This window comes from Nematostella vectensis, chromosome 15 (genome assembly GCF_932526225.1).
Source record: "Nematostella vectensis chromosome 15, jaNemVect1.1, whole genome shotgun sequence".
NCBI lineage: Eukaryota > Metazoa > Cnidaria > Anthozoa > Actiniaria > Edwardsiidae > Nematostella > Nematostella vectensis.
The window spans coordinates 2,201,103-2,215,105 of NC_064048.1; the positions used below are offsets into that span (position 1 = coordinate 2,201,103).

At 37.6% G+C, this 14,003-nt stretch overlaps 1 protein-coding gene and 2 long non-coding RNA genes across 5 annotated transcripts in view; 1 reads left to right on the top strand and 2 right to left on the bottom strand.

Annotated features, from left to right (window-relative positions):
* The window catches only part of LOC5502607 (serine/threonine-protein phosphatase 6 regulatory subunit 3), a 30,101-nt gene extending 27,147 nt beyond the window's left edge, over positions 1-2,954 (bottom strand). For 2 of the 3 annotated variants that reach the window (XM_048722427.1, XM_048722425.1), the window contains exons 1-4: positions 2,366-2,954; positions 2,144-2,223; positions 894-980; positions 347-419 (exon numbers count right to left, since the gene is read on the bottom strand). In XM_048722427.1, coding sequence (XP_048578384.1) covers positions 347-419; positions 894-980; positions 2,144-2,223; positions 2,366-2,425 — 300 coding nt within the window. In that variant the 5' untranslated portion in view covers positions 2,426-2,954. The remainder of the gene's footprint in view (positions 1-346; positions 420-893; positions 981-2,143; positions 2,224-2,365) is intronic. The other variant, XM_048722426.1, reaches the window with a different exon arrangement.
* A 3,179-nt stretch (positions 2,955-6,133) lies between these two features.
* Positions 6,134-8,419, bottom strand: LOC125560770. The gene is made up of 2 exons (XR_007306851.1): positions 7,919-8,419; positions 6,134-6,431 (listed from the first exon to the last, which is right to left on the bottom strand). It is a non-coding gene; the product is annotated as an uncharacterized LOC125560770 (long non-coding RNA).
* Positions 8,420-12,241: 3,822 nt separating this feature from the next.
* Positions 12,242-13,024, top strand: LOC125560724. Its single transcript, XR_007306834.1, has 2 exons — positions 12,242-12,322; positions 12,517-13,024. It is a non-coding gene; the product is annotated as an uncharacterized LOC125560724 (long non-coding RNA).
* Positions 13,025-14,003: the final 979 nt, after the last annotated feature.

Sequence of the window (14,003 nt, forward strand, 5' to 3'; positions counted from 1 at the left end):
TGTTTCGGGAAATGAGCCCCTGCTTTAGAGAAAACAAAAGATTGGGAAATAGAAGGAAATTGTTGTTTGAAAGAGTATGTACAGAGTATTAAAAATGTGGAGCTCCCAATAACAAACACATTAATCTATAAGCAAATAGTATAAATAGTAAAGATAAATAGAGAGGATACATGAAAAGAAAAAAAAAAGTTATGTAAAACACACATACTGTAAATATGGGCTATATTTGGCAGACAGATGATCTTACAAAATCTACATCATTTATCATCCAGTTATTTGTTGTGTGACACAACCCATTATGGTATTGCTGTCTTCAGGAGTAGCCGAAAACCCTGACAGTCCCCACCTCGCTTGCAGTCATCTTGTCAATAATGGTGAACACATCTGACGTTAGTACTTCACAGGCTGTGTTTGGGTGCCTTAAACAACAAGAAAATCCATGATGACAGCATCTTTCAGTGTGACCAGTATAACCAGGAAAATATGTAGGGAAAATGCTTCAATAAGTCTCAGTGCCTGAATTTTGATTGTGATAGACAATAAGCACTCAACACTTTTTTTTTTTGGTTTTCACAGTTATACAAGTTGCACTTTAAAATTCCAAAAGCATTGCATTCTTCTGTGTATCTTTAAGCTTACAGTAGTACACACAAATGACCAAGTATCTTAGTCATATGGCCTTCAAACTTGGCTATAACAGTCAAACAAAGAAAAAGAAGAAGTTTTGGTGGTCAATAAGACATCTTGGATGGGCTGTATAAAACACCTGTGACACTGATCTAGAAAATGAAATTACATTGAAATCAGTGAGATTATTTTCTTAGAACAGACAGGATTGAAAGGACTACTTCTCATGCATCACAACATCCTTTTTTGTATCATAAATAACTTACTTGTATCTAAGCTTTTCATCAAAATCTTCCTCTGGTTCCTTGATGATTAGATTTACCAGCTCCTCCAAAATCTCAGGTCGGACAAAACTGACAAGAGAATAAAATATATTATTCTTCCCCAAACTGGCACAGCAAATAATTCTGAATTGATTGGTTTTGTGGGCATGGGCCATAATTCCTATAAATTCCCTTTAGATAGGCATGGTACTCATCCGCAAGTGCTTTTTTAAAGAAACAGGAATAATTAAAATTTTGAGAGTTGGAAAAAATGTTACATATAGTACAATCTTTCAAGCTGTATTGAGATAGACTAAATGATCTATGAATTATATTCAGTTGATCAACATAAAAGAAAATGATGTCTGCTTCTGATATCCATGAATGATTTCTTTTCCTTTGGGAACCACAAATTGATTCAACTCCTACCCTCTGAAAAACATCTGATCAGTTGTCTGTGACCACACTAGCCAGACATTTTCTTCTCCTTACCTCTGGGATAGGAGAGGGGTAGAAACTGATGCGTGTGGATGGGTTTTGTAGATGAAAGCAACAAAGGCATAGTGATTATTTCAGAATCCTGTAAGTGATTGCCACACATACATTTTTTTTGTTTGCAAATCGATCGCAAAAAAGTAACTGCAAGTCGCAGTTGCCATGGCACATGCTAAGTTTTTGCTGCAGCTTAAAGAAAGTTTTTTGGAAAGTAAGAGTGAAACTAGGTGAAAGCCACAATGGGGGTCCCCTTCCCCCCCCCCTTTAATTACTCACTTGTACAAAAATGCACATTACTTAAAAACTTATGTGTATATTGAAATATAATTGAGAAGTTTGTTAAAACTGTGTATGACTGCCACTTACCACCCCTCCCCCTTCCAAATATACAAACCAGGAAATGGGACTTATAATCACATCAGAAAAACAACTTTCAAGCAAAGTATAAAAATCGAAATCAGCTCTCTGCTAATAAGTACAGCAAAAGAATTGACCACATTCAATACAAAGCAATTCAAAACAAAATATGCCAATATATATCACGGTTTATAAAACATGATCGAAACCGGTGCAACAGGAAATAACGGGGGAAACATAACACAATGAATATCAGTGGAGCTATGAAATAAGTACAACAGCAAATATTTATAAAAATCAGTTGCACGTTTCAGATAAGAGCCGATCACTGTTAAATGAGAATTCATTGCTGCAATCAAGAAGTTATCAAGAGTTGTATTTATGATCGAATACACACTTACAAGTCGATCAGTTTTCTATTTTGCGATTTCGTTTCCTGCAAAACGTCATCTTCGTCGAGTATTTCAATCAGGGTACAATCCTGTAAACAAGGGAGGTTAATACCATGAAATAGCCACCCAAAAGAACAATTTGATATCCTTGAGATTATAACAATCGAGTGAGACACGAGGCCAAAACATTGAAATTGTGCAATGAACAATGTCACATTGAAGATTTTTTACCTCCTTGGATAAAATGGAATCAATTGCAGTGGACGGATGCAAATCGAATTTCCAGAACATGATGGCTTGTGCTTGATATTATCCTTTTATCTCGTTGTTTATAAAGTGGTATACTGATTGAACCTTTGCGTAGGACAGAAAAGTCCTCTACGAGGTAACAAATTTGTGTTCGTCTCGGGATCCAAGTGCACAAAACCAACTTGATGCAGTGCAGTCAAATTATTCTCGGTGCTCACTCGAGTTCCCTGTCAGCGTAGATACCAAGGGACACTAGAAAATCCGTTGTGCAGCTGTAGGTATCATGTTTGTGGTGTTAAACCATTGCTTTTCGCTGTAAACTTCAGGACACAACTTTCATGAAATAGCGGTTGAAAAACGGCGCTCATAGGCCGCTCACAATTTCAGCCGTAATTATCACGGCTTCGACCAAACTCTGCCAACATCGAGCTTATAAATGAATAATACGATCGTTGCACCTTCTTCGGTTTCAATCTCCAAATATTTTGGGAAATTATACGAGCGGGAAACTCGTCCGAAACCGGGGCAAAATGGCGCAACTCGACAAGAGAGAAGAGAAAATTATATGCAAATGATCTTAGCTAGACCATAATACTGCTCGCGCCTCTAAAAGTAGTCAGGTGATCACAGATCACAGAGCGTTGGAAACTGGTAACGAGAATAATGAACGGGCGCAGATGGAGCTCGCGCCCGCTGAAGATAATTTCTCTATGTCAGCGGGTGACCGCTGAATGGGACCACAGGCCTCCCAGCTTTTTAATTGATGAAAAACAAGAGACTATGATGTAAGAGAACGAATCCCCCGTATTAGGATATGTTCCAATGATGACGTCAGTAAAAGCTATTTTTAGAAAAAGCAGTTATTTATAGATTCGCCTCTGTTGGTGCTCACGTTTCCTAGCAACATGAGTTTTTCGCGCGATCACATTTTGAGCAATGTGATCCGGCAAAGGATGTTTCGGGAATCTTTTTGACCGAAAATACCTTCTTTACGAACGCTGTAAAAATGATATTCCATAGAGTACGCTGGAGCCAATCAACTGTTTCTGGGACATTGAAATGCATAAAGTGGGTGATTTTAGGCTCTGGGATCAACTTCCTCAGTAAAAGTTTTAACAATCAATCATAAATCTGTGTTTACAAAACACAATTCTCTTCCAATTCCCTTTTAATGAAAAAAATTCATCCAGAACTTAATACCATTAAATTCACACCGATATTACAAATAAAGGATTTCAAGTCGTTATAATAAAGTAGATCTTATTCCAGTGACAAGGGTTTCTTGAGTGACATGATTTCTGAACATTTGCGTGAAAAATTGAATTTCATTCATTTAAAAATGTTATAAATCAAAGAAAAATAAAGGCCTTCTTGTATTAAAATACATAACATAGACTCTGAGAATGCCTAGGTATTCCATCTCACCGAATTGCAGAGAAAAATAACTTTTTAGGAGTCTGCACGATGCATCCAAATTCCAAATTCACCGTCTCCCCGACGTCTTTTCCGTTCAATTATTTATATAACATTTAGATAACTGAACATTAGATAACTTAACAGATAACAGGACACCACCCCATGAGTAGCATTGTGATCATGAGCCTTGAAGAGCAGCTAAAAGGATAAAAACAGGTATCGAACGAAGTAAAGAAGTGCAGAGGGAAAAAAATTGGTGTGAAACTGTACTAGCTCGTGGTGCCCATAACCAAATATGGCGCGACGAACCATGTATGGATGCTATGATTGACAAGCTCGCGCAATCTAAAAATAGCTTTCTTGGACGTTATCATGGGCCACGGGGATTCGTTCTCTCATATCATGGTCTCTTGTTGTACAATAATAAATTGCTTCATCACAAGATTAACTGTTGTTATTCTATACTATAGTCTATACTATCATTGGCTCTTTTCAAGATATGAGTCTTTCGCATGTTGGAGTTTAAGACACAGGTTTGTGAAAAAAACTCTAATGTACCAAAGCCCTTTTTACATTATCATCTGGAAAAGTGGCCTATCGCATACAATTTGTTGCAGTCGTCTGCTGGTTTGAAAACTACAACCAATTTCTAGGCTTAGCTAAGTGTCCCATGATATGTTTTGAAACACCATTTTTTTTTTGTTCTATATATAAAAAAATCATTTCAGTACAAAATATATTTTGGTAAACTGTACACCTACTTTGAAAACAGGGGCGGCGGGGTGCTGCCATAATTGGGGGGGGGGGGGGGGAGAAAAGTTGGGGGATGGGTGGGTTGTGGTGCTAGGGGGACAGGTTGGTTGGTAGTTCTAGGGGGAGGGGTGGGTGGTGGTTCCAAATCCTATTTATAAGAACGCTGGGATTTTAACCCATTGACTCTTGGCTATTTTTGAGCTGAATTTACAAAACACAAACTGAAAACAGATACCTCCCCCCTATTCTGAGTTTTATACAGCCCGTCAAAGTCAAACACAGCTGCACCTAGTCAGCGGTATCCAAGCTTTCAAACAGTGCTTTGCGGTCCCCACTTTTAATCCCTCGTCGTTGTGCTGAAGCCAGCACAAGTTGATGGTTGCTTGTATTTTTCATCAAAAATACAGCTATGAGCATGTTAGGAAAGTGTCTCAGGACATCATGAAGTTTTTTGGGGGATAACTGAGAGGGGTGATTTTGCTTTTCTTTTCTTGTTCGAGTTGAAATTTGTCAAAGAACCTGTGCTATTATTTGGCTTAAGAGTAGTTGCCAACACCTTGGTTGGATGCATATCTTCAAGACCATTTATCCCTTAGACTGATGCCTGAGTATCTTCATCTTGTTGTGTTTAGTTTGCATTTATGAATTTTTTGGGTTGTGGGTACTTCCCAAAGCCGGTTCAGGCCGGTTGAGGGGTCAATGTGTTAAACTGTTCAACAAATTTGTTGTCTGTTGCATATATACCACTTGAAACCCGTTAGTTTAAAAAGACGTTAATATATATATATAAAAAAACGCTCAGAAAAGTTGGGGGGGGGGGGGGCTGCCCTCCCCTTCCGCCGCTCCTGGAATATAATGTTGAATAAGCGAATCGTGTACCATGGGTAAAATTCTTGTTTCGCATTCTGCCTGTTGTTCTGTAGATCAAGTTAATACGCCATGTATTGAGAATTCCAAGGGTGGAATAATGAACCACAATGTATTTCTAATTCGCTCCTTGGTTCCGATGTGAGTGGAGTTGCTTCTTGCATTTGTGTGGCTATAAATAAGCCCATCTTCGTAGACATGAAAATTGGAGTATTTACTGTAATAAAAGAATCGAAGGACTGTTTTCTTAAACAGCCTCTGTCAGCCGCCATTTTGTCATCCTATCAAAGTACAATAAAAAAGCATCCATTTCCATCTGCTGATTTGGCGAAGCTAAATTGAAAATTGAAAATTGGCAAATAAAGTCTTAAATTCAAGTTTCAGCACATTATATCCGATATTAAATAAAAACAACAAGGGTGGCTAACAAGGGCATAATAGAACATAATAGATGACGTAATAGGGCTACAAGGTATGTGTCCGAGTGTACCTAAGAGAGGACGGGGTGGGTAAAGGCTGACACACATCTCAGTTCTTTGTGCTGATGCAAGGTGAGTTCGACGCTCTGCTGCCATGGACATTTGTATTCTACTGACTGCTTTTGATTTTCTCTGTTTTTTATCACCCTCCCCCCATTCATTGTAAGCAATGGAAAGCAGTGTATGGATATTTGGTATTTTTCAATATAAGAACTTTCATTTTTCAGGCTAAATGTGTTCTTATATAAATGGTATTTTATTTCCTAAAACCAGGCCTGGGTGCTCTTAATCCACTTGTTTTATACGCGGGTTTTTACTGTATCCGGTTTGTTTAATTTTTAATTGTTTTTTTAATCAAGGTGCTATGTATGCTATTAAAAAATCTACATCGTTCTATGTATTATGACGATGACGTTGAATGCTCTCTAAGGCTCGCATCGTTGCTTGTGCTATATCTACATCGTTCCATATATTATGACGATGACGTTGAGTCCTCTAAGGCTTGCATCGTTGCTTTGTCGCATTTAAAGTTTCTTAAAGAAAAAGAATGTATTATAAACACCGCGCTGGGGAATCCCCTGGTTATCATAAAAACCCTGCTCCCAAGTTAGAGTGGTTTTCAAAATTCTGTGCAACAAATTGTGCTTGTCAAAGTGTAATAGTCAAGCCAAAACAAAAGAGAACAAAGACATAAAAGTGTATTAGTACTAACTAAACTAGATAGTATTTCACAGAATTTTGAAAACCACTCTAACGTACACTACTTTGAAATTAATTGTTTATTATTTAGCACTGCAAAGAGACCTATTTGACCTGTCGGAATCGGAATCTGTGTTCTTTAAAATCGCGATTTCCGAGTAAAGATTATACCTTGCCATCATTTTATCGTGAAACGTGGTTGACACCCCAACCCCCCTTCCCCTTTACCGCGTTTCCTCTGTGTAATAGTCTAGCAGGGGCTCATAAATAGGGGCGTCACTATCCAGTACTGTATGGGTGAGACGGCCGATTTGGTTATCATGCTATTTTTAGAAACAGGAATCTCGCGCGTCTTTGCATCTGTTTCCATTTGGTCCGCACAATATCCAGTAATGGCGAAAGTTCGTTATGCCGGATTAGTTAGCCGCTTTAGCAGAACATCGCCCTTTCACACTTGAACGAATGCCCGTAAGTTCATATGAAGTCTAGAAAAAGAACTTCAGAATTCAAATCAGAGGAGAGCGACCACAAGAAGCAATGTTTTTGAACTTCTGAGACAAAACATGTACGCCGAGAAAGTGCGTTGGCGACTAAAATGCGGACAAACTTGGAAACAACCTCCACGGGCCGCAAAAAACTACTCCAAAAACTCCTCTGGAAACAGAGTGAAGAAAGTGTTTTGCAAAACTTTGTCGTGAATGCGGAACAATGTAAGGTAGCGAATCATCCGAATCTACACTAGAAATACTAGCTGACTTGCTGCCCTCGTCCGACATTTTTGAAGAACAGGCGCCACGATATGCCAATACTTCCCCTGCGTTGATTGGCTAGTTCTTGCGGGATCGTTGTTTCTAAAATTAGCGTGATAACCATATCGGCCAACAGTTGACGCTCGTATTTCTGAGCCTTGGAGTGTAGCCAATCTATGAATTTTTTATGGCCCAGGTGGTGGATCTGATTGGCTAATCCGTGCGTCTAAAAATGGCCTGATCCTAGAAAACGCCATGACATTTATATGATACAAATATTTATTAGCCGCTCCTGCTATAAGTTCTTGCAGCAAATATTGTGTTGATATTTCAAGGTGCATAACCCCCGTGACGCATTTGCGTCACGCTGATTTTACCGTAAGAACCAAATAGAATAGAAACAAAAAACGTTCTTGAAAAACCCCAAGACTAAGTAGACAAAAAACAAGATCCAATTAACTGTTCTAAAAGGCTCATTTCATTTTAATTCCGGTCAACAAAAATACCAAATAGCATCAAATAAAAAAGCCTGTCAAAACTTGATAAAAAGTATATTTTAGATATACTGATACCTTGGGATGTTAAGGTTTTCTCGTATAAGCGCCTTAGTCTCTTCTCACTTGCCCTTAAACCAACCTCTCGTCGTGTTCCACTGGTATTCTTTCCTGAGTCTTCGCAGTTTCTTGGATAGGGAACTTTTCCTTCTCTTTGAACCATCGATGGTGCCCGTACCACAAAAACGCCAAAACTGCGCCAAGCAGAAAAACTCTTTTGAGTTCCATCAAAGAACATCCAGAACAGCTGAGACCTGAGCTATTTGTACGGGTCAGTACGCAGCTCTTACAACGTTAACGCACTACTTGCACTTTTTGATTATTCTCTTTCGACTCATTAATAAAATAACCATTTCTCGCTAGTTGCGAGAACCAGCGACAGATGAGGTTTATATATAATCTAAGAAAGAAAAAAGTTCGCATACCACGGCCGCTATTGACTCTGACGTCAATATTCTAACCAATCCAAACCTCCGTGTAACACAGAATGACTTAACGTGATCATGACTGAACTGCATACTTAGCCTACTCAGCCATAACAATAAAAAATTGATTATGTATGAGGTATGCGCTATGTTGATGCTACGATTAAACCGGAAGAACCAAATAGCATTGAAACAGGAAACGTTCTTAGCGCTCCGTTAATCCATTAAAGATGAAATGCAATACTCAAAAAAATGATTTTTCAATAATTTGTCTATAGACTTATATTTGTCTCCTGATTACAAAAATGTGTTTCTTTTTAAAATCGAACAATTATTAAATATTTTATGGATTTTTCCTTATTTTTCTCGGCTTGACCCGAAAAACACTACAAAATTTTAACCAAGTATCGCCTGCAGCGCGAAAAATAAACAGCGCAGAAACACAACAACACCACAGGAGGCAACCAGGATATGTGCTCTCAATATTATTTTAATCTCAGCTAATTAATCTCAGGAGTAATTTGAACTCCTTTATTGGAGTAAAACCTACTCCACTGAGGAGTATTTTTTTTGTTTACTCCCTTAACAGAGTAAGTTTTACTCTGCTGAGAATTAGTATCGAATGTTTATTAGGAAAAGAGTAATTTTCACTCTTGTTGATCAAATAATGGAGTAAAAAGTACTCTTTTCTGGGAGGTAATTTTAGCAGAGTAAAAGCTACTCCAACTATCTGAAGTGAAAAGAGTTATTTTTACTCCAGATGGTCAAGAAATGGAGTAAAAAAGTACTCCTTTGAGGGGGTAGGTTTTGAAGAATAAAAACTACTCCAGCCATCTCGTGTTGAAAGAGTAGTTTTTACTCCAGCTATATCTTTTTAGAGCAGTAACAAACCACTCCAAATATATAAAATAAAGGGAGTTGTTTTTTTACTCTGAATTAGCTGAATTTAAGAAGGAAAACGATAGTCTTTATTATATAAGACAAAAGATAAAAATAATAATTTATCGTATTTATTGGTATTGAGACAAAAAAACTCTACCCTGTGCCTAGGAGTTTCCTAAGATTTCCTAAGTTCGATCAAAACAACAAAATATGATTAAACATCCTAAAAATTCCTAGGATTTTCTAGTATAAGCAGTAGACCAGAAAATCGGAATAATTTGGATAAGAAAATCTTAGGAAGAAGATTTGAAGCATTCTACAATTTAGGAGCTCTTAGGAAATTCTTAGGAAATCGTAAAAGAACATTTTCAATACAAGAACAGGCCTCACCATACTTGCATATATTGTCAGCTATACTACAACAATAGGAAATGTAATCAAAGACAGGCATTGGACTCGAACATGAGTTTTATGTGGTGTACTTTCAGAATTCGCTAAGAATAATCAGTACTGCATTGAGAAGAAAGATAGGTAGGGTGATAATAATATAAAATTCTTAGATACTATTTGAACATTATAAAATAATATATATTGTTTCTAATAGAAATGCTACTTGAGATTATAAAAAAAAAAAGTCCCGCTTTGCAGATAGAAGACGGCTCACCAGGGCCCGTAAAACCAAAATGTACCGGGCGTCCCTTTAGTGGCCGAGAGGGGCTTGGGCCCAAGGCACAAAATCATAACGGTCGAACGAAAGCCATTATCACAGCCTCCAAACGGATAGATAGATAGATAGATAGAAACTTTATTAAAGTGTCATAAACAACCTCTAGCCGGGGATAAAACCCCTACTAATTGGGGGACACAAAAAAAGATAAAATTATAAAAATTATACTGATTATTAAAAATTTAAAATTGTAGATTCTTACTGATAAAGCTAAATAAATATATATATATATATAAATACATGTAAATTGATTGTAATCTATATAAAATTATGAAGAAAAAAATGACTAGATTTAAAAATTATCATGCGGAACATAGGGTACAGCCCTTACAATTTTCTATAAATTCGAAATCCTTTTTTCTCATAGTCACTTTAAAACTTTTTAAACTGTCAATTGATCTTTCTGCCCTAGGTAGGCTATTCCATAGTTTAGCCCCCATATATCTTAGGGAATGTTTCCCGTAAGTGACTGTATGAAATCTTGGAATAACAAAATCGGACAATCTTAAATTATAGTTCGTGTTTTTTTAGAAAACAAATCACTAATCCCAGATGGACAAAGGCCATTTTTAACTTTGTACATTAAGATGCAAATGTCTTGCAGTCTACGATTACGTAGAGTAGATAAATTAGCCTTTATTAATAGTTCGTGGTAAGTGCATTTCCAGTCTTTAAAAACAGCTCTTAAGGCACGTTCCTGTAAACGCTCAAGCTTCCTACTATCGCTTGCCTTACAAAAATGCCAGGTCAAGTGGCAGTATGTCAAATAAGGCAACACAGCAGATTTATAGAGAACTAGTTTAGCGTTTGTAGGTATCAAGTTCCTGAGTCTCATCAGCACACCGATTCTTCTGCCAGCATTTTTACATGCTATGCTTATATGCTCCGAGAAATTGAGTTGAGAGTCTATTGTAACTCCTAGTAGCTTTAGGGAGTCCGCTGACCGTATTTCCTGGTTGTTGATAGAAATGCGTGAGATCGAGTCCACGGAGGCGTTTGCCTTTTTACCATAACCGATGCTTAGTGTTTGGTATTTCTTGAGGTTACCAGCCAACAAATTGGACTCGTACCACGCAGTCGCGAGTTCGGCACTTGCACTGAGCTTTGCTGTGACCACTCCCGGATCCTGACCGCAATGGTAAATTTGATGATCGTCGGCGTACATTGATAACTCCGTATTGACACTCATTGGGAGGTCATTCTGAAAAATATTCCAGAGCAATGGTCCTAGGGCCGAACCCTGAGGACAGCCTCGGTTGACCGTGCTGTAAGAACTTAGATCCTTTCCCATTCTAACACGATTTCTTCTGTCTGAGAGATAACTCTCAAGAAGTCGCAGACATGTATCCTGAGCTCCATAGGCTTTCAATTTACTGAGTAGTAAGGGGGGATGCATCGAGTCAAATGCCTTTGACATATCTGTTGATAGAATGTTCACTGAAAGTCTCTCATCCCTTGCCATTTTCCACCTTTCCGTGAGATTGATCAAAGTTGTTTCGCAGCTGTATTGTTTTCGATATGCGCTAGAGTTCACGTACATAAGGGAGTCGAAACTCGTGGCGAGTTGTACACTAACCAGTTTCTCAAGTACTTTGTTTACACAGGACAAGATAGTGACTGGTCGATAATTCTCTTTTGAGAGCTTATCGTCTTTTTTATATACTGGTATCCAATCTCCCCTCTTCCAAGCACTAGGCCAAGCGCCTGCAGTAATACAAGAGTTATATAGAGTGGCGAGTGGCCTCGCCAACTCTTCCGCACCAATCTTAAGTAATTTAGAGGGAATTTGGTCACTTCCAGTTGCTTTCCTGATGTTTAGAGCCCCAAGTGCTCCAGAAACTTGACCCTGTGTGACTGGTTTTATGCAAATAGTACTTTCTTCCAAATTTTTTTGTTTGATTCTTAAAACACTAGGATGATTCTCGAAATCCTCCACATTCTTGCATTTGACAGCATCACCTCCAATTCCATCAGCTATGGATGCGAAATGCTCCACGAAAACTTCAGCAACTTGTTTTTGATCTTTGATAACTTCACCATTTTCGTTCAAAAGAACTCTTTAGGGTTTTCCTTCAATTCCGCAGTTTTAAGTCTCCAATACTCCTTTATCGCTTTTCTCCTCTGCTGTGTCGCTTCATTCCTAGCCCTGCGTCTGAGTTCCCAATTTTCAGGAGTTTTATCTTTAAGGTATTTTGCATTAGCCTTGCGCTTTGCTCGAATAGCGCTTTTCCAACCTGTAGTCATATACGGCACGTCTTTGTCACGCACTCTCATAGTTTTAACAGGTGCAACCTCGTCCAAAATATCATAGCCGTTTATTCCCGTCTTTTCTACGCGTAATTCCCCTTTTTTAAGGATTTGATGGCAGAACATGGATTGAAGTTAAAGGTTAGTGTGTAATGGGCTTTATAATGTGATAGGTTCAATAGTAAATGTGATTTTTGCGACCAACTTCAGCATCAACCCCATCAAATCATCGTTCGTGAGCGGATATCTCGAACTAGACTGATATGTTTTGTGATTCTTTGTTATCTTCCAAAGCAATACTACCTTCTTATGTGTTTCTCTTATTATCTTCGCAGGACATTATGATAACGATAGTAAAATGTGCTCGAGTTGCAAAGCCAGAAAAGAAAGAAGTTTGAGGTATAAGGAATGTACCAATGCGTAAATCGCAAGAAACGAATAAAAACTTTGTAAATTAAGTTATTCACTAATCACTGTACTTACATCTAAAGCGCCTATGCTTTATAAACTGTTACTTGAAGCACAAAATTGAATAACTTAGCTTAGTAAAAACCTAGTAATCAGTCTTGCACCTAAAATTTGTCCAGATATTTATTTTGAATATCTAATGTTACTGTAGTTGGTTTTTGTCCGTATATTCTGATCACAGTAAACCCTGCATATGAAAAACCTAGTTATCTTTTCAAGCTAGCCTACCAGGTTCAAATTTAAATGGTGCATATAGAGGGATTAGGCTTCTAGCTTCTTATCTGAATATACAAAGATGGAGGAGGAGGCAGTTCTTTTGGAAAACCGTAATGACGCCAAAAAGGGTAATGTTCAAAAGCTGTTAAAGTTGTTATAGAAAAAATAATATTGTGTATGTTTGTTTCAGTTTTATTATGTTGAGACACTTGTTAGTAATTTTGTCCTGGATACCTTATTTCAAATGACTATTATTTTTCAAACATTTTTTCAACTTATATTATTGTTATTTCTTAAACTGAATTGTTTAATTAAATGATTTGTCAAATTCATAATAACGTCTTTTCCTTGGTGTTTCTAAATTACTCTAATTTCTCCAGTATTAACCCCTGAAGTAGGTGAAGTTTAAACGGCCATTTTGTAAAAACAGGGGGGAGAGGGTTGAAATCATCCCTTTAGTTACCCAATTAGTAGGGGGAAATAACAAGATAGGGAGTAAAAATTGACTCCCATTTTGAGGGTGAATTGTACTCCTTTAATGGAGTAACTACAAGCAACCTAGTAAATTACTCCCTTTAGTTACTCCCCCGGAGAGAGTAGGAAAAAAAGGAGTAAAAAATAACTCCATTTTGAGGGTTAATTGTACTCCTTTAATGGAGTAATAGCAAGCAACCTAGTAAATTACTCCCTTTAGTTACTCCCCCGGAGAGAGTAGGAAAAAAAGGAGTAAAAAATAACTCCATTTTGAGGGTTAATTGTACTCCTTTAATGGAGTAATAGCAAGCAACCTAGAAAATTACTCCCTTTAGTTACTCCCCTGGAGAGAGTAGGAAAAAAAGGAGTAAAAAATAACTCCATTTTGAGGGTAAATTGTACTCCTTTAATGGAGTAATAGCAAGCAACCTAGTAAATCACTCCCTTTAGTTACTCCCCTACAGGGGTAAAATCTACTCCCTTGAGAGAGTAGAAAAAAGGGAGTAAAAAATTACTCCAAAAAGGGAGTCATTTTGTACCTCGGTTTTTTACTCACTTTTTGGACTTTTTTAGTTTCTCTGAAACTAACAGTGTGACGCCTGAGCACCTGCTATAAGTTATTGCAGCAAAAATTGTGTTGATATTTCAAGGTGCATAACACCCG